This window comes from Camelus ferus, chromosome 11 (genome assembly GCF_009834535.1).
Source record: "Camelus ferus isolate YT-003-E chromosome 11, BCGSAC_Cfer_1.0, whole genome shotgun sequence".
In the NCBI taxonomy this organism is placed as follows: domain Eukaryota; kingdom Metazoa; phylum Chordata; class Mammalia; order Artiodactyla; family Camelidae; genus Camelus; species Camelus ferus.
Window position 1 is genome coordinate 53,518,589 of NC_045706.1, and position 27,085 is coordinate 53,545,673.

The following is a 27,085-nucleotide window of genomic DNA, read 5'->3' on the forward strand; positions in this document are numbered from 1 at the left end:
AGACCAAGCCCTGTGACCGTATTTCTGCCAGACGACAAGGACCTGTCTGTGCACAGCACTGCCACATGCCCGGAGTGTGGTGGCCCCAGCATCCCTAGGACTCAGTCAAGTCCCTGCTCACCGACTTCCCCAAGGGGAAGGGGGCACTTAAAAATTCCCAGGGAAGCTGAGGTCCACTCTGACCCAGAGATCACACTGCTGCTTCCAGTCATCACCTAACGTTGGCAATGCTGCTGTTACCCTCACAGCTCAGTGTGCACTAGATGCCCAGTGTCTTCAAAACCAGTCATGTTATTTCAAGATATCTCCTTTGAGGGTGAAAATAGAAAAGCAAGGAAATCATTAAACCACATGTCAGTACCATGCTCACCTTGGGGAAAAGAATGTAGAAAATTCAACTGTTGGGCATAAGAGGGCTTCTACGTCAGTCATAGTGTTCTGTTCCTAACAGATGCACTGTCCATTTTATTATTCTTCAGACCGTACGCTTACATTGTAACACTCTTCTGTATGTATGACATTTCACAGTTGAAAAAAACATCTAAACTTGTAGTAGCAAGGAGAACTGAAGGGAGAACCATCAGGAGGCCAGAGACTATATTCTGGAAGGAGCGAGCACATGAAAGAGCGTGCATGGATGAAACAAGGTCCAGGAAACCCACAGGTGGAGCGGCAGCAGAAGGGAGCTGTGGAGAAGGCTGGCTGTCCAGGGCAGGGCCTCGGAGCCTCGTCCCCCGTGAGAAGACTGTTGCTCCCACGCCAGCTGCGCTTCCCAGTTGTGAGTTTTTGCTTGCATTGTATCCCACTTGGCAATTTCTTGTATTTCTCTCCACCTTTGGCACTGGAGAGGGGTGACAGCTCAGCTTTCCAGCCCCAACCTCCAGTTGGCCAGTCTCTTTGGTCAGCCACAGAACCTTGTTCCAGCCGAGGTGGCCCAGAACTTTGGGCCAGGGCTTGGCTCCTAGTTCAGACCCCTTCAGTTTCCACTGCAGAGTATTAGGCGTCAAGGACTCCTCCAGCCTCCCAAAGTCACCTATGCCAAGGCTCCTGGAGCTGGGGTTCTGCTCAGCCTTTGCCAGGCCAGGAGTGAAGTCCCATTCCCCACCCACATTTCGGACGTCAGCCGGGGAGAGGGGCCTCAGAGAGCATCTAGTCTGCACTCTCTTTGGAGGCCCAGGCGAGATCTGTCCAAGGCCTCAAGGCTGGAGCTGAAAGTCAGCTCTGCCATTCCAAAATGATCTGAGCCTATGTGAGACAGACAATTCCAGCCCCTGCCCGGCCTCTTGGTGAGACAAGCATAACCACCCGCTGCCCCACCACCAGTGCTGCTCAGCAGTGTTCTAGGCGCTGCCCTGCAAGGCCTCAGTGTATCCAGAAACAAGTCTGTGATTTCAGTCACTTAAATGCCCTCCATTTAAAAAGGCATAGTGGTTTTTCCTTGCAATTGTAAAAGAAAACCGAGTTTCCTATAGAAAACTTGGAAAAATACAGAAAAGTCTAAAGAAAATAAAAACCACTCATAATGCAGCAAGTATAAACTGCTAAGGTGTTGGCATCATAATTGAGCTCTTTTAAAAGAAACCATTTCCTAACATAAGCAGCGGCGCCTATTTGTTGGGTGGGGTGGGGGGGGGCGGGTCACCAAAACCCAGGCAGCAGCTGCCCTTCTCTGAGTTCGATGCTGGGTCTGGGCTGTCAAGGAGACGTGGGCAGCCTTGCGGTGTCCTTCAAATCCCCTTTGCTTTTCACAGCCCAGCCCCAACCTGCAGATCTGAACATGAGCCCCCGAGTGCAGGATCTGAGTCTTACTCAAATCAGCTGCCTGGCTGCAATCACTATCCACGCTATGCTGGACAGATGGACACTGTGGGAGGGACGGAGGGCGTCAGAGAGGCTGAGGCAGCAGGTAAAGGGGGTTCCTGAGCACGATGAGAGCTGGAAAGAACCTCACACCACAGCCAATTCCAGCCACATGCTGCAGGGGAGGAACATGGTCTCAAATTTAGGAACGAAGGGAGCTGAGGGAGCAGGGAAAGGTGGGCAATAAATAAAAGACAGGTCTTTTCACCACAACAAGTTACAGAAATTGACCTTTATTTATTGTACTAAAGTCAGCTTAACTTTTGATACAAAGGAAGGTTTTAGTACAGAAAATCCCAGCCTGTCAGAACAGTACCTGTGCACACTGTACCTCCTCGGTCCCACCACCTGCCGCTCGGAGCAGCAGCCCCGCAGGGCGTGCGAGCGAGACCCCGAGACAGCCTACGGTTTGTCCTAGGTGTCTGAGCCCGAAGGCGTGTACCTGTGAAACGAAGGGCAGCACTGAGGACTGAAACGTGTCTCTTTTCGAACAACTGTGCAAGAAAATATATCCCTTTTTAAAAAATGTCAGTATGGCTAAACTACAATCTAGTGTCTAGAATTACAAAGAATAAAATGAAATCAGAGATTTCTTGCTAGTAAAATGAAATGTTAGGAACAGTATTAAAATAGAGGTCCTACCCCAGTGACACTTACCCGGAGCCCGGTACAGTACCTACTTACTAACAGGATGCACAGTTTAAGGAGGAACCACATCAAATCTTCAGCAGAGGCATCCAGCGTCGGAAGCTTAAAAAAGACATCTTCGTGGAGTACTGCTCATGCTGTGAGCGCTGTTCCCAAGACTAGATAGATCCCAGGTTCCCTTTTTAGGATCTTGACAGTGACCGTACTAATCCTTAAGCTTCCACTAAGAACTCTTGATTCAAAGTCTGAAACACGAATGTTTTCCCATTGAGAAGAGCTGATTTGCCTGCCCCACTACAGAGCACTTAAGAATTACCCTGCAAAGTCTGCACTGGTAAAGGCTGTCACTACTCACAGAACCTAAGGAAGACCCAACGGCACGCACCAGCGCCAGCCTGACACCCTGCCCGGAGCGGGCTGTGCAACAGGGAACTCACGCAGTTGCAAGGACCAGAGAAAAGGCTGGAGTAGTGAACGCAGGTGGAAAAGAAGTGAGAGGACGCAGAGGCACAATCTGAGGGAGGGGCTGCAAGACAGCCCAGATCGCCCTTCTTGGGGCAGGAGGGAAAGCTGCCGCTGCAGAGCCAGCCCCTCCAGACGCCGGTCCCGCCCCACCGACCATCGAAGCACCCTCAGTTGCCATGTCCTTCCAGGAAAGGTGCCACCGAGGAGCAGGACGTCCATCAAAGCTCTGGTCCCACCGACAAGAACCTCCCAAAGCAAAGTGGGCCCCAGCGAGGTTCCAGAGTCGTTTCGCTGAAAACAGGCACAAAACCAACACCAAAGCAACACAAGGGTGTGACTAAAGGGCAGGGGCTGGGCAGCAACAACATAGAGCCGTTCAAGTAAACATAAACAACCAAATACTTAGAAAAGGTTTGTAAACTTGTGATCTGAAAGGTTCTCTTTGCAGCATCTCTGGTCAGCTGACTAAAGGAAAGGTCGGTGTTGAATCCCTCTACAAAAAGTCTTTTGTCTTAAAGCACACGTGTGAGAGGAACACAGTCTGCTGGCTGGGGCCCGGATCCCGTTCGTCTGCAGCCCTCTGTCTACCAAGGAGGCATTCCTGGAGTCCTGGTTCACGGATCCTTCCCCTTCGGGTTTCTGTACAGACAGACTTCTATCTTTAGTCGCTAAAGAGACCTGAGCCAGGCACTCATGCTGGCGGCCGCGCTGCGTCGTCCCCAGCACCACGTTCTATAGGGGGCAGGCTGGAATCCACAGGACTTTACTTTGCTCTTGATTGACCATTGCCAAGATCTGAGTGCAAATGCTTGACAGGGCTCCTCCCTGGACGACCCCTGCAAAAGAGCCCCCAGACAAACATGTCATTGGCTCAGAGGAAAACCTCAGATTTGAGGCAAATAAACACGTTTTACTCTTCCTGGTGTTCTGCCTGTCTTGAGCTACGTGGCCCTGCTGTCCCACTCCCGCCTCATACTCTTCCACCAGCGAGAAATTGGGGAAGACAAAGAAAACAGAGTTGGGTGCAAATCACTTCAGCTTTTCAGCTATCCCTCTTGCCAACGGTTCCATAGGATGTTAAAAATTTGGGCTCAAATGAAGGCCAGTGTCCAATTTTGCCAGGCTGCCCTGGCCCCTGTCGCAGGGGTGACCAGGATTTGACCACATGTATGAACTGCCAGCCTCACTGCAATAATGCCCCGGGTTGGTTTGCCTAGTCTTGCAATGGGGAGTCCCAGCACATTGGAAAGCAGTTTGAGATGTGTTGTGATGGTCCAAATGGCAGCAGGATTCTACAGGAAACAAGGTTGGGTTGCAGGAGCCGGGCATCCCGTGGCCCAGAGAAGATTCCCAGCAAAGATGACGACATGTCTCCAGCTCTGGCTCAAGCCTGGTCTGCAGGCTTTCAACACCACGGCTCGGCAGACACTAGACCAGGGCTGTCTGTGTGCCCCATGGAAGAATGCCAAGCCCCAGCTGCTTGCCATAGAAACTGACAGCGCAAGTTTAGAAATGGCTATGGAAATGTGCCGGAGTAATTTTAGATCTGTTGAAACTACTAAAAAGTCAATGCTTGTATTTTGTAAGTTTTGGAGTTTTAAATTTTCATTTCTCTAGTAATTGTCAATGTATTTGACTGAAATATTGGTCCGTAGTCGATTGGAAATTAAAACAAACACACACACATGCACATACATTGAAAGAAGCACCAAGGCTGGTTTTTGAGACCAAATGTTGCATGCGAAGTGCCAAACGAGATCACAACACTCTCTGTAAGTTAATTAAAACCACTGTCTCTACCTCTGTGACCACAACGTTATTATGTCCCACTCCTCCCTACCCACAAAGATGACTGATTTTATGGAAGAAGTTGAAAGCCACCAAGTAAAATGGCAATTGGTAAATTGGAGCCATGCTGCTTCTGGTTTCCTGTTTCAAGGACCAGAGAACTTCACGGAAAACCCAGCCTGCCCTGCAGGGTGCTAGGGACAGACAGAGCCACCACCACTGTGCTACTCGCCTGTGGAACGCTGGAGCTATGCTCTATAGCGACTGTGCAGCCACTACCCAAGGGCAGACCATGACCCAAGCCAGAACTAGTGACCTGCAAGTTCCTGATGTTGCCCTGTGCCTGCAATCTGATCATCTGTAACAAAAGTGCTCACTACAATGGCATCCACCAGAACCCCACTTAGTGTGGGCTCTCCCCACTTCTAAGAAGGACATCCTTGGGAAGCCTGTGTCTGTCCTCACTCCTCTCTCTCTAGACCTACCTGTGAAGTACCTGCCGTACTCCTGTTCAATCTTCTGAGCCGTCTCAAACTGCTCTTTGGAATGCCTCTGAGTCACCTTGTCCTTCAGGTAGATGGGGTCCCTCTGCTCCCTGTCGGAATAGCCGGGGAACCAGGCTGAGCATCTGGCCTGCCCCAGGCCCTCCTCTTTGTCCAGAGTAACAGGGATCACTCACCACAGAGCTCCCATGAACCCCCCACCGTAAAGCACAGCAACAACCGGCAAGCCCCACGGGGAGCTCTGGGCAGAGAGGGGGAAGGCAGGCGCCCCAGCGTGTGTACACAAAGACCAGATACCCCAGCTGGCCCCCGAGGGCAGGTACCAGAAACTTGGAAGCACAGAAAGGCAAACTGGTGGAGGCAGGGAGGGCTTGGCAGACCGCTAGCCCAACCAGCACAGAAATTGAAGCTCAGCAAGAGCAAAGGCCCATCCACAGCACAAACCAGCTCCTGGCCGAGCCGGACCTGGGCCAGGCCACCCAACTCCTGTGCTGCTATGAGCACCAAGCGGAGAGGCAGGGGAAAGGGGCATGAGGGTCAGAAAGGGAGCTATGCAGACAAGGCTGGACATACTCCAGGAGCCATGGCAGCACCCAAACGGCACGAAGAGCGGGGGGGGGGGGGGCTGTGCGGGGTTAACATGCCTGATTTGACGTGTGGGGGCTCGAGGTGGAGGTCATTCCTACGTGAGATGCCAGTTTCAAGGCCAATGGGCCCATCTCTTTCTTTCACCACCACCCCCATGGCTGTGAGCCAGCAGCCCACCCACAGCAAGGCCCCAGGCTGAGCCCACGAGGAGCCCATCACCTACTTGATGTGTTTGGCGCTCTTGTAGTGGATGAAGATGACGATGGGGTAGATGTGCATGTGGTGCAGCCGCTCGATGGCATGTGGAGCGATGTCCAGGAGGCAGTGCCGGTTCTGGGGGGATGGAGAGAGTGAACACCCCGCCCAGGAGGATGGGCGGAGAGCCGGGCTGTGGGAGCACTGGACAACCCAGCCTTTCTCTGCCACCGATGGGGCCACCCTCACCTTGCACTGCCCTGCCTTACTCTGTAAGTGAATGTATAAGGTTCTACCAACGAAAAAGGCAGCAAAACCAGTCTTTCATGAAGACCATGCATGATACACGGTGGGGAAACCGCATGTGGGAAAAAATCTCTCCCCACAAGCTGTCAGCTGTGATGGGAGTCAGGATGGGAGCCAGGGCCGGGGTGGGTCTGGACGACATAACTCCAAACCTCCTCCTGCCTTTAACCAGATACAGGAACTTCCTAAAGCCCTACCCAGCCCAGCCTCAAAACCTCACTTCTGACAGACTGGGCAAAAGAAGACTGGGCGGAGACTGACTAGGGGCTACGGCAGGGGAGAGGAGAGTGGGTCTTTGCGTGGCTGTGACTGAAATGCGGCCCATGGCTCTGCTGCACCTCCACACTGCCCATGAGTCAGAAAACTCCCGAGAGCACCACTGAGGGGGCCCAAACGCTGCCGGGCTTTCTCACGTCCTGGGGTACCCCTGACAGCAGCTCGTCCACTTCAACTGGGCCATCTGCACTGACAGCTATAAGAAGCCAACTCCCTCCTGTATCAGGAGGAATCCAAAGCCCAGTGAGGTGAACTGACCACCCAGCAAGGACGGAGCTGGAGGAGCACCCACACCCTGGGACTCACCAAGGTTGCCTTTCCAACACACCTGGCAGAGCTGCCCACTTTCCTGGACGCTACCTGGCAAACGGACCACAGTTGTGCCCAAAAGCCTCAAGGCACACAGCAAGAGCTCCTACCCTGATGGAAGCCATGCCCCTGTCCCTAGAGTATGGCACACGTGAAATTCTGCACACATGCTCAGCAGATGCACTCTGGGACCCTGTTGTAGAAATCCCTGTGAAGGGCCTTTCCTGGAGTGCAAAGCTCTCGCCAGAGCCCCTCAGAGAGGGAGAGGGGACACACACACAGGGTGATTTGTACACACTTGCCTGGGAGTAGCTTCCTACTCAGAAAAGTGGAAGCACACAGAAGCAACGGGGGCCAGCCCTCAGTAGGCTAACTCGGACCAACAGGACACAGCTGAGCTCACCAAGGTCTGAGAAACACGCAGGGCAGAGGTGCAAAGGGACAGGGCCCAGACACAAACGGGGTCCAAGCCCAGGGCTCAAATAGGTGCCCACCCCTCGGTCTGAGACGACAGGTACCTTTTCTGTGATCTCCTTTATGGAAGCCACTGTGGTCACATCGAAATGGCCACTCCTCCGCTTGTAGTCAACAAACAGGCAGTCTTTGACACCCCGCTCGATGGCCTGCTGGGAGGCCTTCATCACCTCTGGAAAGCACAGACACAGGAATCAGGATGGCCCCAGGCTCTGTGAGCTGTCACTGCCCATTCCAGGGAAGAACACTGTGTGGAAGAGCAATCAGGAGCCCAGCCCTGCTACCCTTTCTCCCAGAAAAAGAACTAGAGCTGCACGTTGTCCTGACCCAACTCAGGAGGGCTCCAAACCACCATGGGATCCATCCCCAGGGAACATGTGGACATAGACACAGCCCAGCAGGCATGAGGGCAACCCCTTACCAAGGGGGCATCGGCAGAACTTGCCAGGCGCCTCATTCACCAGCATTTCCTTCACCACATCCAGTAAAGGCCCCAGGATCAGGACAGGCCTCAAGGAGGTGCAGTCTACCTTCTGGACCCGCTGATAGGCAAGGCTCACCGAATCTGAGGGAGAGAGAAGAGCAGAGTCATGGGCATCGGCCGGGAGCAGAGGAGGGAAGGCAGAGGGGCTGGGGACCCACTGCTCCCCGTCCTTGCAGCTGAATGGATAAAGAAAATGTGGTAGATCTACACAGCAAAATACTATGTAGCCTGAGAAAACAACAAAATCCTATCACTACAGTACAGGTGAGCCTCAAGGATGTTCTGCTAAGCAAAGTAAGTCAATCACAAAAAGACAAATTCTGTATGATTCCACTCAAATGAAGTATCTAAAGTGGTCAAAACCACAGGGAGTGGGGAGGGGAGGGAGAATCAGTGTTCAGCAGATATAGTTTCAGTTTTGCAAGATTAAAAAGATTCTAGAGATCTGTTGCACAACAGTGCAAATCTACTTAACACTACCAAACTGTATACTTAAATGGTTAAAATGATAAGTTTGATGTTTTACCCATCCCCCCACACAAAAGAAACAATTAGAAACTACAGAACTAAAAAATGTAATTTCTGAAATAAACATGCATTGGACACAACAGAAAGTGGATGAATAAACAGGAAAAAGTCCAGTAGAAAATATCCAGGCTATCCAGGCTGATACACAGAGAGAAAAAATGTGATGGAAAATACTTCTTTAAAAAAAGGTATAGAAGACATATGGGACATGGCCAAAGAACTAAGATCCAGAAGGAGAGGAAAGAGGAGCACAGAAGTAGTTTTAAAGAAACAAGAGGCATTTTCCAAACTGACCAAGACATCAAACTACAGATTTAAGAAATGCTAAGAACCACCCCCTCCCAACATCCCAGGAGGATAAGCACCAAGAAAACCACACATGGGCACATCATGGTATGACTGCTGAGACACAAAGGCAAAGACAATCTAAAAACAGCTGGGGGAGGGGAGGGTCAGACACACATCACCTCAGCACTGAGCAATATGAGAGATGACTTCTTGGCAGAAATGATGTGTGGCCGGCTGACAAGGGCCCCATGTAGATCAATTCACTTCCCAATCCCCGGGACCTGTGACTATCACCTGATAACAGGGATCCCCCACTTTCTGAAAGTTCGTTTTGTGTCCCTCCACTCTTATGAAAGACCTACATTAATACCTGTTTTCGTTAACTGAAAGAAACCCAAAGAGGATTTTCACTGTTCCAAAAAAAGGCAGAAATTAAAACAGCGCCCAGCATTCGTTTTGCTGTGAGCTGAGGCTCAACAGATACAGCGCACACCTCAAGTAGAGTGGCCCCTTCCGCAGGACCTGCACTCAGCGTCCCAGCACCAAGCTACCGGGGCGCCGACTTGGTCTGCAAGCACCTGCACTTTATCTCCGTTGTTTGTGTGCATCTGTTAGCAAGATGTGTCTTACACTAATTGCTTTTTCACCTTCTGCCATTTCGGCTTACGAAAGGTTTCACAGGATTGTTCTACTTTTGAATAGAGGGAGAAACCTGTATGGCAAAAACGTACTTAAGGATATTCAGAGGAGGTGGGCTGTGTAGGTGGGCCTCAGATGCAATTACATGTAGCCTTATGGGAGACAGAGAGGGTTTTAAGACAGACATGGAGGAGAAGGCAATGTGAAGATGGAGCAGAGAGAGCCAAAGATGTTGGTGATGTGGCCACAAGTGAAGGAATGCTGGCAGCACCAGAAGCTGGAAGAGGCAAGGCAAAGATTCCTCCCAAAGGCCTCCAAGGGAGCATGGGCCTGCCAATAGCTTGAATTTGGCCCAATGGTACTGATTTTGGACTTCTGGCTTCCAGAATTGAGAGAGAATAAATGTACGTTGTTTTAAGCCACAAAGCTTATGACATTTGTTACAGCAACCCCAGGACACAAACATATAGTGAAAGCCAAAGGACAATAAAAAATGTCCTTAAAACACATAAATAAAATTTCTACCAATCTAAAATTCTATATCCAGTGAAAACCTCCAAAATGATGGGAAAAGAGACCAACAAAAGCAGAGAATTTGTCACCAACAAATCTGCATTACAAGAAATGCTGAAGGTCACCATAACAAGAAAATGTTAATTATATGAGGTAAAGGATATGCTAGCTAACCTTACTGTGGTAAACCTTTTGCAACATATACATGTATCAAATTATCATACTGCACACCTTAAACTTACATGATATTATGTGTCAATCATACATATCTCAATCAAGCTAGAAAAAGGAAGAAATGCTGAAGGGAGTTGTTCAGTAGAAAGAAAACAAAATCAGAAGGAAACAGAATAGCAGGAAGAAATGATGAAAAACAGGAAGGGTAGCTATAAATGAATAACTGATATGTAAATGAGTAACACTGTTGGATTTTAAATATATGTAAAATGAAAATGTTAATAATGCAAAAAGATGGGAAGAAGGGGGAGAGGGTATAGAGTGTGCATCTAGCGTGCAGTGTCCTGGGTTCAATCCCCAGTACCTCCATCAAAATAAATAAATACCTAATTAGCTCCCCCAAAATTAAAAACAACAAAAGATGGGAAGAAGGTGAGTCACAGTGCTCTGATGTTTTAGAATCATTAGGGAAGGGGTCAAAGTAATGACTCATGTTAGTAGTGAGGCAGAGATACGCATTGTGAGGTCTGCTGTAACCCGCCCCTCCCAAAGAATAGAACAAAATGAGTAACCAAAAGCTAACAGATGGAGAGACAGAATAAGAAAAATGCTTGATTACTCCGGGGGTAGGGTATATAGCTCATTGGTACAGTGCCTGCCTAACATGCTCGAGGTCCTAGGTTCATCCTCCAGGACCTCCATTAAACAAACAAACAAACAAACAAACAAACAAACAAACCTAATTACCACCCAGCCCCTCAAGAAAAAGAGTTGAATGATTTCAAAAGCCCTGGACTCGGGAGAAGACCAAATTTTCATACTGTGGCAGTGGTTCACTTTAAAGCAAAACAAAAAAAAAAAAAAAAAAAGTATTTTTTTATCCTAAGAATTAATTAATACCCCAAAATGCTGTCCCAAATCATGAGACCCCTCAGTTCTAGACATCACCCAGGCCGGCATCTAGAACTCCACCGTAAAACCTTTTTAGGTATGTGTTAAGTTTCTGTGAAAACTTTAGATGTAAACTTCATACCAACACTGTCAGTTTTTGTCTTAATAGAACTAAATATTTACAAAAAAATAAAAAAACAAAAAAGTAAAACCCATCTTTAGCTCAAAGGCCGTATAAAAATAGGCAGTGAGCCAGATTTGGCCCCTAGGCTACTGTTTGCCAAGCCCTGTCCTGACTGACAGTGACAGTGGGCCGTGAGCAAGGGCAGCATCAGTCAGCTCACTGTGCCTAAGGCCCTAACTGAAAAATAAACAAGGAAGGAAGGGAGGATGAAACCAGGCGTCCTACCTTCTGATGTCCACTGCCACCTCCACACCCTGCCTGCCAGGGAGGGTGCACCTTCTAGGACAGTGGACACACATGGGGCCCTGGGAGCAGCATTCACAGAAGCCTCCAGCTTTACAGGACAAAAGTACCCTTCTACAAAGGCAATCTGCCAAAGGATGTCTGACACTCCCTAATATGCAGCTCCAGGACTGGCCCTGGGAAGTTCATGTAAGGATGGACACAGAAGTGAGGCCAGAAGAGGCCAAAGATCTGCAGAGTTGGCCCATGGTCACCACCAAGCAGCCTGTAATAACCCAAAATCAAACTAGAGGCAATGCATTGAGTATAAACTCTTTTTGCTCACCCAATACCAGTGCTTCCTTTCTTCTTTACTTAGGCAGCTTCTTAAAAGAACCTGCTTTACTGAAGCCAGCAGTGCACCAGTGAAAACCCTGCCTTTTCAGCCACCCTTGCAGATGCAAGCGGCCAGAGAGCTCTAAGTGGAAGATCCAAGGTGGTGCTTCCAGACAAACTGTTTAAAGAAGCACACCTTTGCCTTGCCCCATCCTCCTCCCCGCTGTCTGAACACAGACGTGATTGGCAGGAGCTGCCATGACTGTGCGGAGACTTTGAGAACAGAAGCCACACTCAACAGGTGGTAGACTCTGAAGACAGTAGCACCACCATCCCAACCCTAGACTGGTTACCTGTGAAAGCAAAGCAAACCTCTATCTCATTTAAGTCACCAAGGTAAGGCTTCTGTGGTCAACAGCAAACCTAATCCTGAGCACCCGCTGGAGAAGCAAGCTCAGCCACTTGCCTTCAAAGAGTGGAATGGAGTCGTTGGAGAAGGTGTCCAGGGCAAGGAGGTCCTTCCCATCTTTGGACCCACTGCGTTTGTGCTTATGTTTCCTCCGAAAGAAGGATCTGCGCGCAGCCGCCGAGAGCGTCTTTGCTGCATTGCTGTCATCTTTGACTTCAGACATGCTGAGCCTCCGGGAGAACTCTTGGTCCATCCTGTGGACAAAGGGTACAGCCGTGCTGGGAAGGGCCTGGGACCCAGCACCTGCCCACCCTGCCCTACCCGTGAGAGCCAGAGCTAGGCCTCCCCGGATCCTCCAACACCCTCTGCAGCTTTCCTGGCCACTTAACCACCCACGCCACCCAGGACCCGCTGGTACCACCGCTGTGGGGGCGACACAAACATCAGTGCTGGACAGGCTCTCAGAGCCAGCCAAGGCCTGTATTCAGATGAATGTCAAAAGGAACTGCTAAGACAGCTTTCACTTGTGACGTTACAAGTATGCTTCCTGGCATAAAAAGGAACAAAGCACAGAAATGCACTACAGCATGGAAGAACCTTGAAGAAATCACGCTAAGTGAAAGAAGCCAGTCACAGAAGACCACATATTACATGACTTCATTCACGTGAAAGTCCAGACAGGAAACTCTACTGAGACAAAGAAGATAGGGGGTCACCAGGGCTGGAGGAGGGAGCAGGGCAGACAGAAAGACCGGGGGGGTGGGAGGCTAAAGAACACGGGGCTTCATTCTGATGAAAATGTTCTCAAATCGACTGTAGTGATGGTTGCACACACCTGTGAAGACACTAGAAACCAATGAATTGTACACTTTGGGTAAACCATATGGCATATGAATTAGCCTCAATAGATCTGTTACAAAAGTGCTCTCCTAAGTTGCCACTGTGCTTCTGTACAGCACTGAATTATTTACAGCACTGACCTGCATTAGGTAAGCGATTAAAACGTAACCAGAAGCTGAGACGAGCATCAGGATGAGCCCCCAGGCAGCCCTGGGCCTCACCCAGGGGACATCCCCATGGGCGCCACTGCCCCACCCCAAGCCCAGACTCAAGAACACTCACACATATTTGCTGGGGATCTGCCCGCGCTGGATCTTCTGGGCATTCTCATCCAGCTGCCAGGCCATCCAGGACCCAAATGTGCCCTGGGGCAAGGTGTCATCAACGTAGAGGATGTCGTCTTTCTTAAAGCTCAGCTCATGCTCCACTTCCGCCAGCCGCTCATACAGGGCCCTGGACCAGGTGACGGAGAGGACAGGTCAGGCTGTCCTTTGCAACCACACTCCTCGGACGGCTCTCCTGTTCTTTCTCTGGACTACGATCAGGACCTGCCTCTTCCCTATCCTGACGGTTCCCAAAGGAGGGAACCCAGGCTTTACAGGACAGGACACAGAGACTTCTCTTTCCTCCCCTGAGACCAGGGCTCCCTGGGGACAACAGCTGCCTCACTCCCATCAGATAATGGACTTCTTGCCAAGGACCAAGGATATGTATCTCCACTTCCAAATGGGCCCTTCCCATTTGCCTGCCTCTCCTGAGTCTAGGCGATGGTTCCTACGGTTTAGAAACTCCCCAGAATGGAAACACGCCATCCCCAACGAGGAGGGGGTCCCCAGGGACAGAGACCAGTACCTCATGGTACACAGTTGATGAGTGCTTTTCCTTCTTATGTGGCCTCAGGCCTCAGGGGACATGAAGAAAGCTGAGCCCCTCCTACAAAACGCCTGACGCCCACCTCCCACACACATTTTGTATAGTACTTCAGGACGCCATGGACACCTTGACATCCACACACACTGCAGAGGGATCTGCAGAGCTGGCCTGGGGGAGACTGGGAGAGGAGCAGAACCCACAGGAAAACAGGGCCCCGTAGCCTCAAAATTCTCCAGGCTCTGAACCCTAAAGAGGGAGTACGTCTGGCCCTGGGAGCCTTCAAGGGTTTCTCTAAGTCACAAGCACCTTGCCCTGAGCTTGCGGTTTGGGGACTGAGTAATGACCATCATGGCCCCACTCTCTGGGACAAGAAACACAAGGGCACTCACTCAGAAGACCCTCCACCAAAGGCCCCTCCCTGGCCCCAAAGCTCCGGCACCTTTGCCTGCTGGTACCTGATGTAGAAGCTGTCGCCAGGCAGGCCCTTGACCTTGGTGAACTCCTCTGGGCGGTACTGCACCTTGAGGCGGACACCATCCTTGGGCTTCAGCATCTCCACGTACACCTCCTCCACTGTCTTGCTGCGCACGTCCAGACCGCCATACTGCCCAGGGATGGGGGACTGGGGTCAGGGAGCAGAAGCCAGGGAGGCTTGGGCACCCATGAGAGGTTGGTCGTGAGATAAGGGGGAATCCGTCTGCCCCAACTACACAAGTTAAGGCTGAGCCCTCTGCCGAGTGTCTGCTCCGCCCTTGGTAGCTTCTCCCAGGAGAAATTCTGCTCTATTCTCCCAGCAAGTAAAGGCTGTTCACAAAACGATACCTCACCTTGCTCATGCTACCTGGATCTTTTAGTACCTACAATTCACCTCCCCCATCCAACAGGACACTCAGTGAGAGGGAGCTGACACTCGCCATCGGATCAGAGTCCTGCTGCTGACAAGAACAGAGCATCTGCCCTCCAGAGGCCAGAGGGTCTGGGTGGCATTCAACACGGACAGGGGTCTCGAGGTAAAAGGCTGTGCTCCTCTGCCTCCCGGCCATCCAAGATGACAGGAAGCCCCACATGCGAGCAGAGAGCGGCCTGGCTGCTGCTGGCAGCTCAGAACTCACCTCGAGGATGAGGTCCCCAGGCACGAGGCCGTCGGGGCCCTTGGCGGGACTGTCATCCTCCACCTCGGCCACAAACACCCCGTGCAGGTTCCCACCACATAAGTGCACTCCAAGCTCCAGCTGGGACTTCTTGAGGAAGACCACTCGTGGCTCTGGGGTCTTCTTGGTGGCATCTCCCACCATCCTTTCAGGAGGGAAAATGAAGTTCTTCAATTGTGCACAGGGAGGAAGGAGGGCACGTAAAAGACGACCCAGTGGTGATGCCCTAAATTGTTTCTGGCCTGCTGCGCAGGACCTCACAAGGCCTTGGGACCACTGGTGCTAAGAGGTGGGCTGGCACAGGCGCTAGTTCTAGGGACTTGGCTTATCGGCAGGACGCTGAGGTTCCACAGAGGCGAACACACAGCCCCGGTCACAAAGCCAGTTGGGAACAGAAAGGAAATCAATGCCCCCGCTTTCCGGCCCAGCTGTCCGTTGCACACCTGGGGCTACATCTCGCCCACCTGGACTGCACTTGTTTTCCTAACCTCGTTCTCCTAAGACGGTCAGAGCCGAGCTCAACCATCCAGGGCACAACTCATCCGACAAGTCTTTACTGAGCAGTTCCTATGACCCAGGCAATGCTAAACCATGAAGCGGGGCCCCCTGCCACTAAGGACCTCACAAACACAGTGAGGGACACCAAAAGGCTGGCAAATAGATTGAGTGAAGGAGACGGGATAGCAATGGAACCCGATGAGTGGGACCTCAGGGGAAGAGCCAGCTGGTGATGAAAACTGTGCTGCAGGTAAGTGCAGCCACACTGGGTGAAAGGTCACAAGTAGGACAGCCCTCAAGACGGCCCAGCTCCCAACCTGCAAACTTCTACAAGTGGTCCATTAACGTTGTGCCTGAGAAAGGGCTCCGTCAGGATGCCAGAGTGATGGCCTCACAACCCGGCCAGTGTGGACCTCTCCCCTCCAGCTCCTGCTGAGCCTTCTCCTGCCACACGAATGCTGATCCCTCCTCCCGACTTCTCTCCACCTCCACCCTTTGCACGGCGAGCCTCTGCTCATCCTGAACACTGTGACCAAGCTGTCACCACTCCCTGCCATGCCCCTCATGATTGCTCCACTGGGGCCCCTGAAGCCCCTCCCAGCACTTCAGCTGTACTGCACATGCCTGGACACTGGTCTGCCACCCTCAAACCCTGAGCTCCTTGAGGGCGACACTGCTACTGATGGCCAGAGCCCTGGACCCAGCTAGGTGACGACTGTGGGATTCTGCCTAAAGACAGAATCAGTGAATGAGAAAAGGAAAGGAAGAGAAAAGGTAAAGCTGAGAGTTAGTGAGAAAAAAGAAAGTGTAGGAAGAAGGTAGATAAAAAGGACTGCTGTGCTCCCCACCCCAAGTCTTGACAACCCGGGCAGCACCAGCAGTCAGGGCCCATGCCCCTCACAGAATGAGCTCGGGCCACGACAACGACCTGCCCAGCCCACCCCACTCGGCTGAGGTGCACAGATGGAAGGCTCTCAGTGTGCATTTGCTGACCTGGAACTGGGGGTGCTCAGCTTGGCCGGGGGGGTGCCAGGGCCCTCGTCCTGCTCCATTAGTGGGTCAATGACCGAGGGATGCTCCGGGGTGGTGGCACCGCTGCCCTGGAGAGTGGAGTGGGTCCCAACAGGGTCCAGGTGGGAGCTAGGGACAGAGGACAGGAAGAGTAAGGAGCGGCAGGGAGCCGCCCGGAGTCACCCACTCTCCAGTGGTGACCAGGTCTGGGATGTGAACAAGGACCAGGTCATCCAGCTCTGTGCCCTGAGCCCAGACAAGAATAGGTGCCTTGGATCATCCACCTGCAGGATCTGCCCGACCTCTCCCCATGCCTGTCCTCAACTCAGGGATTCTCTGTAAAGGGGTCAGCCTGGGGACACGTGAATTCACTGTTCTTTTACCTGTTTGTGCATCATGACCCCCTCCCTTCACAGGCACTGCACTGCAAAGGCATGTCTCCCTTTCCTCATCTGCTCTGCAACCCCCAGCATGGAGGCACATACAGGCAGGTGTCCAGTGTCTGCTCGTGGACAGGCGGCCAGACCGCTCTGTGTGAGAATCCCATTGTGGGCCTCAGCTCCTGGCTACCACACACTCATGCACACGGTTGCACAGGGGGACCCAGCTACCTGTTTCCACACCCTATTTCAGGAGGAGAAATCCTCCCTTTATATGTCCTTTCTCCAAAACTCAGGACTGGTCAACTCCTATGGAAGCAGAATCCCCAGAACTTGCAACTGGCACACAGGTCTCCCCACAGCGAGCCACTCACCTGCTGCACCCATCTCTCCACCACTATCCCACAGCCCAGACGCCTACTGGGAGGCTCAGGGTCTCACCTGGACCGGGAGTGGCTGCTGAGCTGGTGCATGTGTGGGTTGTACTGGGCCAGGATGGTGATGGTGTCACACTGCTGCCCAATGATAAGCCGGGCCTGCTGCTCCGTGGCACTCCGCAGGTTTATGCCATTGAACTAGGAAACACCCAAGAGTGGGCTCAGCGATAGGGATGGGGGCAGAGCTGGGGGCTGAAGAGAGCAGAAGAGGGAGAGAAGGATGCAGAGCAGAAGGGCAGCTCCCACTTACCTCAAGTAACTGGTCCCCATACTCAAGGCCAGCCTGGTGAGCGATGCTCCCTCCGGTCACCTTGGAGACGTAGACGCCGCCCTTCTCCCCACTCACGATGGAGATGCCCAGGGGCTCCGAGCCCTTTTGCAGCTTCACATGGCGCGGTTCCTCCACGTAGGGCCTTGGAAAAGAGCCAATGGTTTCAGTTTCAGGGACTTGGACCCAAAGAAAAGGTTTGGGGAAGACCTGAAGTTAAGCATGCAACTGCTACGTAGATAGGGCCAGGGAGTGCTGACGCTCCTACAATGACAGCTGAATGGGAACACGATGAAGCTCACCTTTGTACGACAGTGATACACAACCTCATGCAATACAAACTCGACCCCCCAGATGGACACAGAAGCACCCAGTCCCAAAGATACAAAGAGGGGTCTGTGTGAACCATAAACACTGACACACACACAGGGAAAAGGCACACAGATTTCCATAATGGGAGACGAGCGGCCTCACAATATTCAATTTACAAACTCCAATGGGTCTCGATACACCCTTGGAGGAAAAATGGTTTCTGGGATGGCATTCACCCAGGAAGGGACAATATAAAATTACCAGTTTTTATATTTATCAGTACACAGGGTGATGCAAAATGATCATGATATTAAGCTGCTACAAACCAGAAACATTAAAAAGGAAACAAGGAGGCCGGAAGCAAGGTGGCACCATGCACTCGCTGGCCCCGGGGGAGCCGCCCACCACACCGTGGAAACGAGGGGTGGGAGGGGCACGGGTGGGGGTGGGGACCTCCTCTCCGGCCAACCTCAGACTCCTCAGGGAGGAGGACCTGGGCCTGGCAGCCACAGGCAGTCTCAGGAGGGATCTGTGGTGGTGAAGACATCTGGAAGGTGCGAAAGGTTAGAAAGGAGAGGGACGATCGGAGGAGGAAGAAACAACAGACGCCTGGAACGCAAGAGACAGAAAGACAGCCAAGTGACACCCAGCCACCAGGACCACGCTTCACACTGCCCGGAGCTCCTCCTCAGGACAAAACTGCAGCCAAAGGCCAAGGGAGGCACCCACCAGAGCACCACCTCCTCGGGCTCCCCTCCTGCAGAGCACATGGGTGGGTGTGGATTCACACAGTGAACAGTAGGGCAGGCAGAGGGGAGCCCTCCAACCATCCCACCCCTACCACCCAAGGCACAGCTGTCTCAAGCTCAGCGGGTCTCTGGGCCCAATCCTCTGGGGATACTGAGATGAAAGTCCTTCCTGACTTGCCCCTCCCCCCTCCCACCCTACAAAGGGTGCTCCCCTCTCCCCCACAACACCCCCCCAACTCACACACTCTGCAATGCCTCCCTTGACCCTCCAGCTCAGATACATCAGTCCCTGGCCTGTGCCCTCAGTTACTTCTGAGACTCAATGTGAATTAGAGAGCCAGGCTGTTTAAAGTTTTAAGAACTCACAGTGAGCAGTCACCCCAACACTGCCCTTGCAACCCCAGTCTGGGAGGATGGCAAAAGGTGGGGAGGAGCCCCCAGCCAGCTCGCTGGGGTAGGCAGAGCTAGCTTCCAGGCTGGGGCCCCTCATTCCTCACTGAATACCCACCCGCTTCCTCTCTTCTACCTCCAAACAATCCATTTACCTCAACAAAGGAACAGGGAACCAAGTCCTAGTAACAGCCACACAACAGAAGCCATAAATGATATGATATCTTATGAATGATATACATCAGGATTTATTGACATGGAAAGATGCGGTGGACACACTGTGGCATGAGAAGACAGGTCGGCACGATTCCATTTACATAAATTTGTACACGTGTTTATGTGTCTATTCAGGGCATAAAGAAGTTTCTACTGGGTGAGGGTATAGCTCAAGTGGTAGAGCGCATGCTTAGCATGTATGAGGTCCTGGGTTCAATCCCCAGTACCTCCTCTAAAAATAAGTAAATAAACCTAACTACCTCCACCAAAAAAAATTTGTAATGAATAAATTTTTTTAAAAAGTTTCTATGGAGGGCCCTATCAAAATGTTCAAAATGGTATCTCTAGGTGATGCGGTTTCAGGTAATCCTTACTTTTTAATCACCTGAATGATTCAAATTTTTATACTACGTACAAGAGTTTTCTAAGAACAATAAGGCTGCTTTATTAAAGAGATTCACAAAGTATGCTTAATATTACAAATAGCTTAAAATATATATTAAGGAAGTATCTATGTATATAAAATGTAAGTAATAAGCATGCATTTAAACTGTGTACACACACACACACACACACACACACACACACACACACACATATATATATCCCAAAAGGTTAAATGACAGCACCTGAACCTCTGGTTGATGAGATTATGTGACTTCCTTTCTACTTTTCTAGTTTTCCCACTTTTCTATAACGACAGTGTACTTTAAACTCAGGAAAGGACGGACTATTTTTATTAAGCAACCTATTCTTCAGGTAGGTCACACAGGTTAAACTTGATGTCTCTAATCAGATCCTAAACACTGTGAAGCCAGGAATCAGTAGTTCCTGGTTCTCTGTGCACCGTGGAGGGAGCTAAGGGGAAGCTTGACCCCGTATGACAAGGCCCTTTCTGCCTCTAAGGAACCTACTTCATTGGGGGGAAGGTCTTGTTCTCTCAAGGACCTGAGCTGGGGTTCAGCAAAACCACGCACCCACCCACAACTCACTGCAGGCTGCTGCTCCTGTCTACACGATGCAGGTGAGGCTGGCATGAACACATCCAGATGAACTGCCCCTGACTCCCCTGGGGGCCCCGGCACCTTGGTGGTTAGGTACACTCTGTCCTCCAGCTGATACCTGCTAGGTTTGTTGTCTTACAAGTTCAGAATGTCAAGTCAAGAGACTTCCTTAATGACAGGGCCTGCCCAGCAGTATCTCTTCCTCAAATTTTTGGATCTGACTGGAGGAGAGCAAATCTATTCCTTCTAAGTAATTAAGTAAAGGTAAGTCTGAGTTTATTCAGATCTCCCACTATGATCTAGACAGACCCTTTTAAATATAAATACAAAGTGCTAAATCCCACTTCGAAGAACAGAGGTGGACGAGGTGTGTGCAGAGCTCGTCCAAGGAGGGACGGCCTGTAGAGAGGGCATGTCTGGACTGACATCAGCCTGAGATCAGCCTAAAATCTCAGCTGAGATTGGCCTGCATTTGAAAATGAACCAATAAATGACTAAGCTGTGCATGTATGTTTTGCATACATTTTTCTGTGTGTATTTCATTTCACAATAAAAAGCCTGGGGGCGGGGGGCGGGCAGGTGATGCAGCTGTGTCCTGGGGCCAAAAAGCAAAGAATAGGAATGAGTTCTGATTCTTACTGGGGTAGGCCAGTCGCTAACCATGCGACCATGGACAGAGCACTCACTCCAACTCTGGCTTTAGTTTCCTGTAAGATGGGGCCAATGACGAAGATGATGATGATGATGGTGGTGGGGTTATGTGAGGATTTCATGACTTACTTTGTGCAAAGTGCGTACAAGGGCCTGGGAAGCAGGAAGCAGTGAAGGGCACCACTCCGTCACGGTCACTGTCAGGTCCTCCCCAGCATCACTTGCCGGAGCCCACCTCCTCCTGTGGGCGCTCAGCGGCAGGAGCTCACCCCGCTCCTCCCCTGGCCATCTGTGTGCTCCCCTCCTCCCACATCACGTGCCCTCAGGACTTCCTCATGATGTGCCGGAGCAAGACACCGGGGAAAGCTAGGCACTCAAACCAGAGCAGCCTCACCGGAGGTCCACTCGGTCGGACTCCCCAACTCCCACCACTTCCCTCGACTCAATGCCCGCCCGCTGCAGGGGCACACATCCTCCGCTGTGCCCACGGCACAGATGGCAGGCCACTACTCACCTGTCCTTCCTCCGCTCCCCGAGGGCCGTGGGGTTGACAGCAATTCTGGGCAATGTAGAAGCTGAAGTCTGAGACTGGCCACAAGAGGACAGGCCATCGGCGTTCAGGGGAGACTGCGGAGGAGTGCTGCATTCCGAGTGCGACAGCGAGCCTGCCGAGAGAGGTGGGTGACACAGCCAGTCCTGCACCTCGCTCTCATGCAGCCCAGGCAGAGGAGATGATGCAGCCCAGACGCTTCGGCAACCGCCAGGGCACTGAGTGCAGGTGCTGGGCTCCACATGTCTTGAGACCCACTGCGTCTCCAGGCCAGAAGCTGGCACCCTCCAACATTCACTTGTGGCTGAGATGGTGAGGGAGCTGTAAGCTGCACCCAGACATCCCACCTTGAGGACAGAGGGCATCGGCAGGGGGAGGGGAGCTCTGACAAGTTCTCACCTCTGTCAGATCCCACAACAGACCGGGGATATCTTGGCGTTGATGGGATTTTAATGCGTTCTGCCTTGAACTGCAAGTTGCTGGAAGACCCTGTGGTTCCATAAGGAAACAGAACTTTAGGCCTGTGGTCAAGCAGCACCCCTCACTCTCTCACCACCACTCCAGCAGGACAGACACACAATTACGACGGAATGCATAGTGGGCCCTGCCTTTTATCCCTGGGGGGGCCTCAACATGGAATAGTTAGGAAAAATACATGATTAACCCCTAGGATTTGAATAAACTGTGCAGAGCTAGGCTTCTCCACAACAGGCTCACAGTGTCTCACTTTTAGCCCCAAACAGAGACACAGAGGAAGGCCACAGGATAGGACTCTGAGTGCAGCGTGGGAGGGGAAAGGGGTGTGTGGCAGGCCACCAGAGGGTCTGGGCACAAGGCTGCAGGTAAAGATGAAGAACGGCAGGTGCCCCATAACAGCACAGTTACCAAGGCGGGCGCTGGAGGGCAGTGAGTTGGATCCGTGGGAGGCTCTCATCTCAGAGTAGTCGCTGCAGGCCCTGTGGCTCAGGTCCAGGCTCAGGCGTCCCTGGTGCTGGACACTTAGAGAGAAGCAGACAGGTGAGGGGCTCAGGAGGAAGACCAGGATGGGACATGAGGGACAGACCTCCCTGAGGACTTCTGCCAGCTCAGGGAGGCCCAGAAGCCAAGGACACTGACTGCCCACAGCCACACTCAAAGGGCCCTGCGAGCAGTAGGAGTGGCACATCCACTTCATTCCTGGGCCAGGAGCAGGCTCACTGGGACAAAGGGCTTTCTACAGGGGAGAAGGGAGGCTCTGAATCCTGGGTGGGCAGGGAGGGGCTGGACAGCACTGAGGACCTTAGAGAGGGTCCTGCACCTCCCCCGAGAAACTGAGCCTAGGAAACCGGAGAGCTGGAGGGCAGAGTCCAAGCAGCACCCCTGTCAGGCTGGCCTGCAGTCAGGCCCAACGATGACTTCTAGCCGTGTCGTGGGACTATGTCTTTTCCCTGCTTGGAACCTTCCAGTGGTCTTCACTACACTCAGAATAAAATTCAAACTCTGCATCATGGCCACAGATCCTACTGGATTTGTGCCCTATGACTTGGGCCTTCCTCCTGACTCACCATCTCTTTGCTGAGCTCCCCTCCTCTGTCCCTCAAGCCCACCACACCATTCTCAAGAAGCCTGGGCTACAGCTCTTACAGCCCTCCCTCCCTGGAGGCTTCACTCCAAACCTTGTACAGCTGGCCTCCTCTCGGTCTTCTGCTCATGGCAGAATCCCCTGCATGGGGCCCTCCTATTGCCTAATCTAACTTGCCACCCTCTTCCAGGTCACAGCCTAGCCTGTCGACATTTTAGGGTCTTCAGGGCCACTGAGCACCATCTGATACCATTCTTCTTCTTCTTCTTTTTTTTTTTTTTCTTTGCCCTCACACTTGAATACAAATGTCACATGAGAGAAAGTTTGTCTATTTAGTTGACTGTATCCCCTTAGAACTAAAACAGTCCAGGGCATGTAGTAGGTGCTCAACTAAATTTGTCAGAGAATTGAATGAAAGACTTTGAGCCAATCCATACATTTTTTTAAGGCTCATTTCCTCATCTATAGACTAGAGACAGTAACAGTGAGGTTGCTCCAGCAATGGAGTGAGATGATGCTGATAAAGGTCTGAGCACAGTGCCTGGCATGTGAGCTCTCAGGTATCAGCTGCCATCACTACCACCTTCCTATAAATACCTTTTCAAGCACCACACTGGTGAACAAAGAGAGCATCCTTAAAGTTCACTTTCCCTGGGGTCCCAGTGCTGCCCTCCCCAGCCCCTTCCCAGCTAGGCAAGGGAGCACCTCTATGCACAGTGGCTTTATGTGGTGGGCTTGGATGGCTGAGGCACAGGGACATGGGCATGGCTTCACATACCTGGGATGCAAACCCTGGGGGGCAACTTCTCTGGGGACGGGCGGAGAGCTGCAGGGGCCGACCCTGTGGCTGCGCACAGTGTAGATGGGGTTCCTCAGGATGGAACTCACAGTGGTACTCGGCGTCATACTCCGGGGAACAGTGCCTAAAAATGGACCAGGTGAGACAACTGTCCCAAAGCACCCAGCCAGCCCCAGATCTATGCAAGCTTCTGGACTTTCTCCATCTGTAAAGCAGGAGAACCCTCTTCAGTGCTTCCTATTTCCTGGGCTGCTATGGGGAGAAAGTATTCTGAAAAGCTAAAAAATGTATTGATACAAGACTAAACACCCCAAATAGGCCAGCAATTGCTAGATATCTGGACCTCTGGGTTGGGGACCTACAGTAGCTCCCTGCAGTGACTGCCTCTTCTCTCCCTTGGACTGGGTGGCCCTGTGAGCCATGTCGACCCTCCTCCCCAGCCCAGCCCCACCCCACCAACTCACCTACAGATGCCCTGCTCGGGTAGAAGGGGGTGTTGCTGTGCCGGCTAGAATGCCCTGGCGAGTAAGGGGACCACTCCTGGAGATCTGGAGAGAGTTCTCCACTGGCTGGGACACACTTCTGCTCCTGCAGGGCCAAAGGCAAGAGGCAGGGGCTGGAAACACGCGGGTATTTACAGGCAATACCTGTCCCCTACGACCCAGCTCCTCCCACTCGGACAGAAGAAGTGAAGGCCAGGAGAGATCACAGGTCATTCATTCATTCATGTTGCCCTACAAATCTGCGAGGAAAGAACTTCCTTGAAAAATACTTTGGAAGAAAACTGCAGAGAAAAACCCTGCTTTTTCAAATACACAGATTTTGTGTGTAAAAGGGGGGGCACGTGTACATCAGGCACATGTTCATAAGAACTCCACACACCCTGCCCAGCTGTGTGAAGCTCTGTGTCTGCCGAGAGCAGCACGGATTTGTTCCCCTGCTCACACCAATCTCTCCCTTCCAGAAACAGCCACAAAAACAAGCTGGCTAACAGAATCACATGTCCCTAAACCCTTCAAGGTGGGACCCTGTCATTTGGTTTTATCACACAAGTTCAAAAGCTTCTTGCTGAATAAACAAATCAAACCCCACACCTAAGAAGGCGTTCCTCCTCTGGTGTGATATTCCCGCCACCATGCACCCCATACCACTTTCCCATCTCCGAAGGGCGGCTGCTTCCCGCTGTATCCACCTCCCACCCCTCCCCTTCCCTCCCGGGCAGGGGCAGAGAGCAAAGGCAAAGGAGACAGGGCTCAGCCCAAGATCAGAGATGCCAGCACATGCAGGAGGTCTCACTGCCAACCACCCTGCCAGGCCTCCACCCAGTCCTACCCGACCCAGGACTGAGCTCTACCTCCAGGAACTGAGCAGAAATCACTACTGGAGTGAGCTGGGGCCGAGAACTGGGAGCAGATTTTGGCCGGCGGCGCTTCTGCCCCAGCTCGTCCACCTTCTGGGAGGTGAGGTCCTCGTCACAGGACTTTTTGGCCGGCAGGTAGGAGGAGTCCCCGTCCCCTTCAGGGTAGTAGCTGGAAGCAATGCGGACCCTGGCCTTGCGCGGGGGCGAGGCGTGCATGGGTTCCCCAGGGTCCATGTCAGGGGGCAGGTTGCTCGGGGGGCTGGTGGATGGGGAGCTGCCCACCAGAGTGGCCTCTGACTCAGAACTGGTTTCCAGTCTGTGCTGGAACTTAATGGAGTCACCCCTCCTGGGAGGTTTTGGGGGTGTCAGAGGTCCCACCCTCTTAGAGGGCTGTGGGGAGTGGGCAGGCCCAGGGCCTGGGAGCAGGTAGTCTATTTTGGGGGGCGTCTGGGGGCGTTTGAAAGTGTTAGGGTCAAAGATAGACTTTCTCTGCTTTGGCTTCTTGTAAACGGAGAGCTTCTCGGGCCCTGCCGTGGAGCTGAGCACGGCCTTAGGCCAGGTCCCGCCGCTGTTGGCATTCTCAGGGTCTGCCTTGTCCACGGGGGCCTCTGCTGCCCCACAGGGGCCCACCTCGGTCTCAAAGGGCAGCAGCGGCCGCCGGCCACGCATGTCCACTGGCCCATAGCCACGCTCCCCTGAAGCGTCCGAGCGGAAGGAGCTCAGGCTGCGCTCAGAGGCACTGGGACAGGCCTGGGGGGAGACGGGGAAGGGCCCCCCGGGGAACGGCTTGTGCAGGAAGGAGCTGCTGCCTCCTGTGGGGCCCGACTCCTTCCTGTCCTCCAGCCTGTCCGAGTAGAAGATGTCCGTCTGCGTGGAGTTGTTGTGCTGCATCAAGTTCCGTTTATTCTGAGCCTGGACCTCTGGGCCATGGGCTCGGAAACTCAACATCTTATCAGAGTCCTTGATGTTTTCAAAAATGTTCTGGCCGCTCCACGAGGCGCTCTGAGGGAACACCTAAGTAGGGATTGGAGAGGAGCAAGGAAGAGAGCAGGTGAGACCGCAAGACTTGGAGGTGCCAGCAAAAAACATCCCTGGAGATAGAGTGATGGTTAGGAATGGGCCACACACCTCCCAAAGTCGGACAGATGGACTAACATACAGGCACACACACATCTCCCACAGATGAGGCTTGTTCAAGGCCTGGCCACTGCGATCCCACAGGAGAGCCACAAAATTCCCTTGACTTTGAGAACTTTCTGAAATCATCTGCAATGTGTCCTGCCTATTTTTTTTAAACTATTAAACGTAAATGTAAAAATTTCATTATTAAAGACAGATATACAGTACATCCACACAATGAAGTATTATTCGGCGATAAAAAGAAACAACCTATAAGCCATGAACAGACATGCAGGAACCTTAAATGCATGTGAATAAGTTAAAGAAGCCAATCTAAAAAGGCTACATACTTTACGAGTCCAGCTATACAACATCCTGGAAAAGGCTAACTACGAGACAGTAAAAAAAAGATCAGTGGTTGCCAGGGGTTAGGGAGAAGAAGGGATGAACACCTAAAGCCCAGAGGATTTTTAGGGCAGTGAAATTATTCTTTATTGATACTGTAATGGTGGATACATGTCATTATATATTTGCCTACATCTGCAGAATGCACAACCCCAAGAGTGAATCCTCATGTCAACTACAGACTTTAGTTAACACCAATGCATTAATACTGGCTCATCAATAGCAACAAATGTACCCAACTCATGCAAGATGCTAGTAACAGGGAAAGCAGCACTTCACATGAGAACTCTCTGTACTAACTCAACTTCTCTGTAAACCTAAAACTGCTCCCCAAAAAGCCTATTAATTTTAAAGTAATTTTTTTCCCCTTAATAGAGGCACTGGGGATTAAACCCAGGACCTCATGCATGCCAGGCATGTGCTCCACCACT

General features: G+C 51.9%; 1 protein-coding gene across 1 annotated transcript in view; it reads right to left on the minus strand.

The window, feature by feature from the left end:
* Positions 1-2,077: 2,077 nt before the first annotated feature.
* DLG5 (discs large MAGUK scaffold protein 5) overlaps positions 2,078-27,085 on the minus strand; it is a 108,221-nt gene continuing 83,213 nt past the window's right edge. Inside the window, 18 exon segments of the mRNA XM_006180045.2 lie at positions 2,078-3,809; positions 5,247-5,356; positions 6,076-6,185; positions 7,457-7,584; positions 7,834-7,977; positions 12,138-12,334; positions 13,203-13,373; positions 14,249-14,397; positions 14,906-15,089; positions 16,436-16,582; positions 17,275-17,408; positions 17,521-17,683; positions 21,375-21,525; positions 21,810-21,899; positions 22,296-22,408; positions 23,750-23,894; positions 24,235-24,358; positions 25,125-26,144. Of these exon segments, the coding sequence (XP_006180107.2) occupies positions 3,706-3,809; positions 5,247-5,356; positions 6,076-6,185; positions 7,457-7,584; positions 7,834-7,977; positions 12,138-12,334; positions 13,203-13,373; positions 14,249-14,397; positions 14,906-15,089; positions 16,436-16,582; positions 17,275-17,408; positions 17,521-17,683; positions 21,375-21,525; positions 21,810-21,899; positions 22,296-22,408; positions 23,750-23,894; positions 24,235-24,358; positions 25,125-26,144 (3,384 nt within the window). The 3' untranslated portion in view covers positions 2,078-3,705.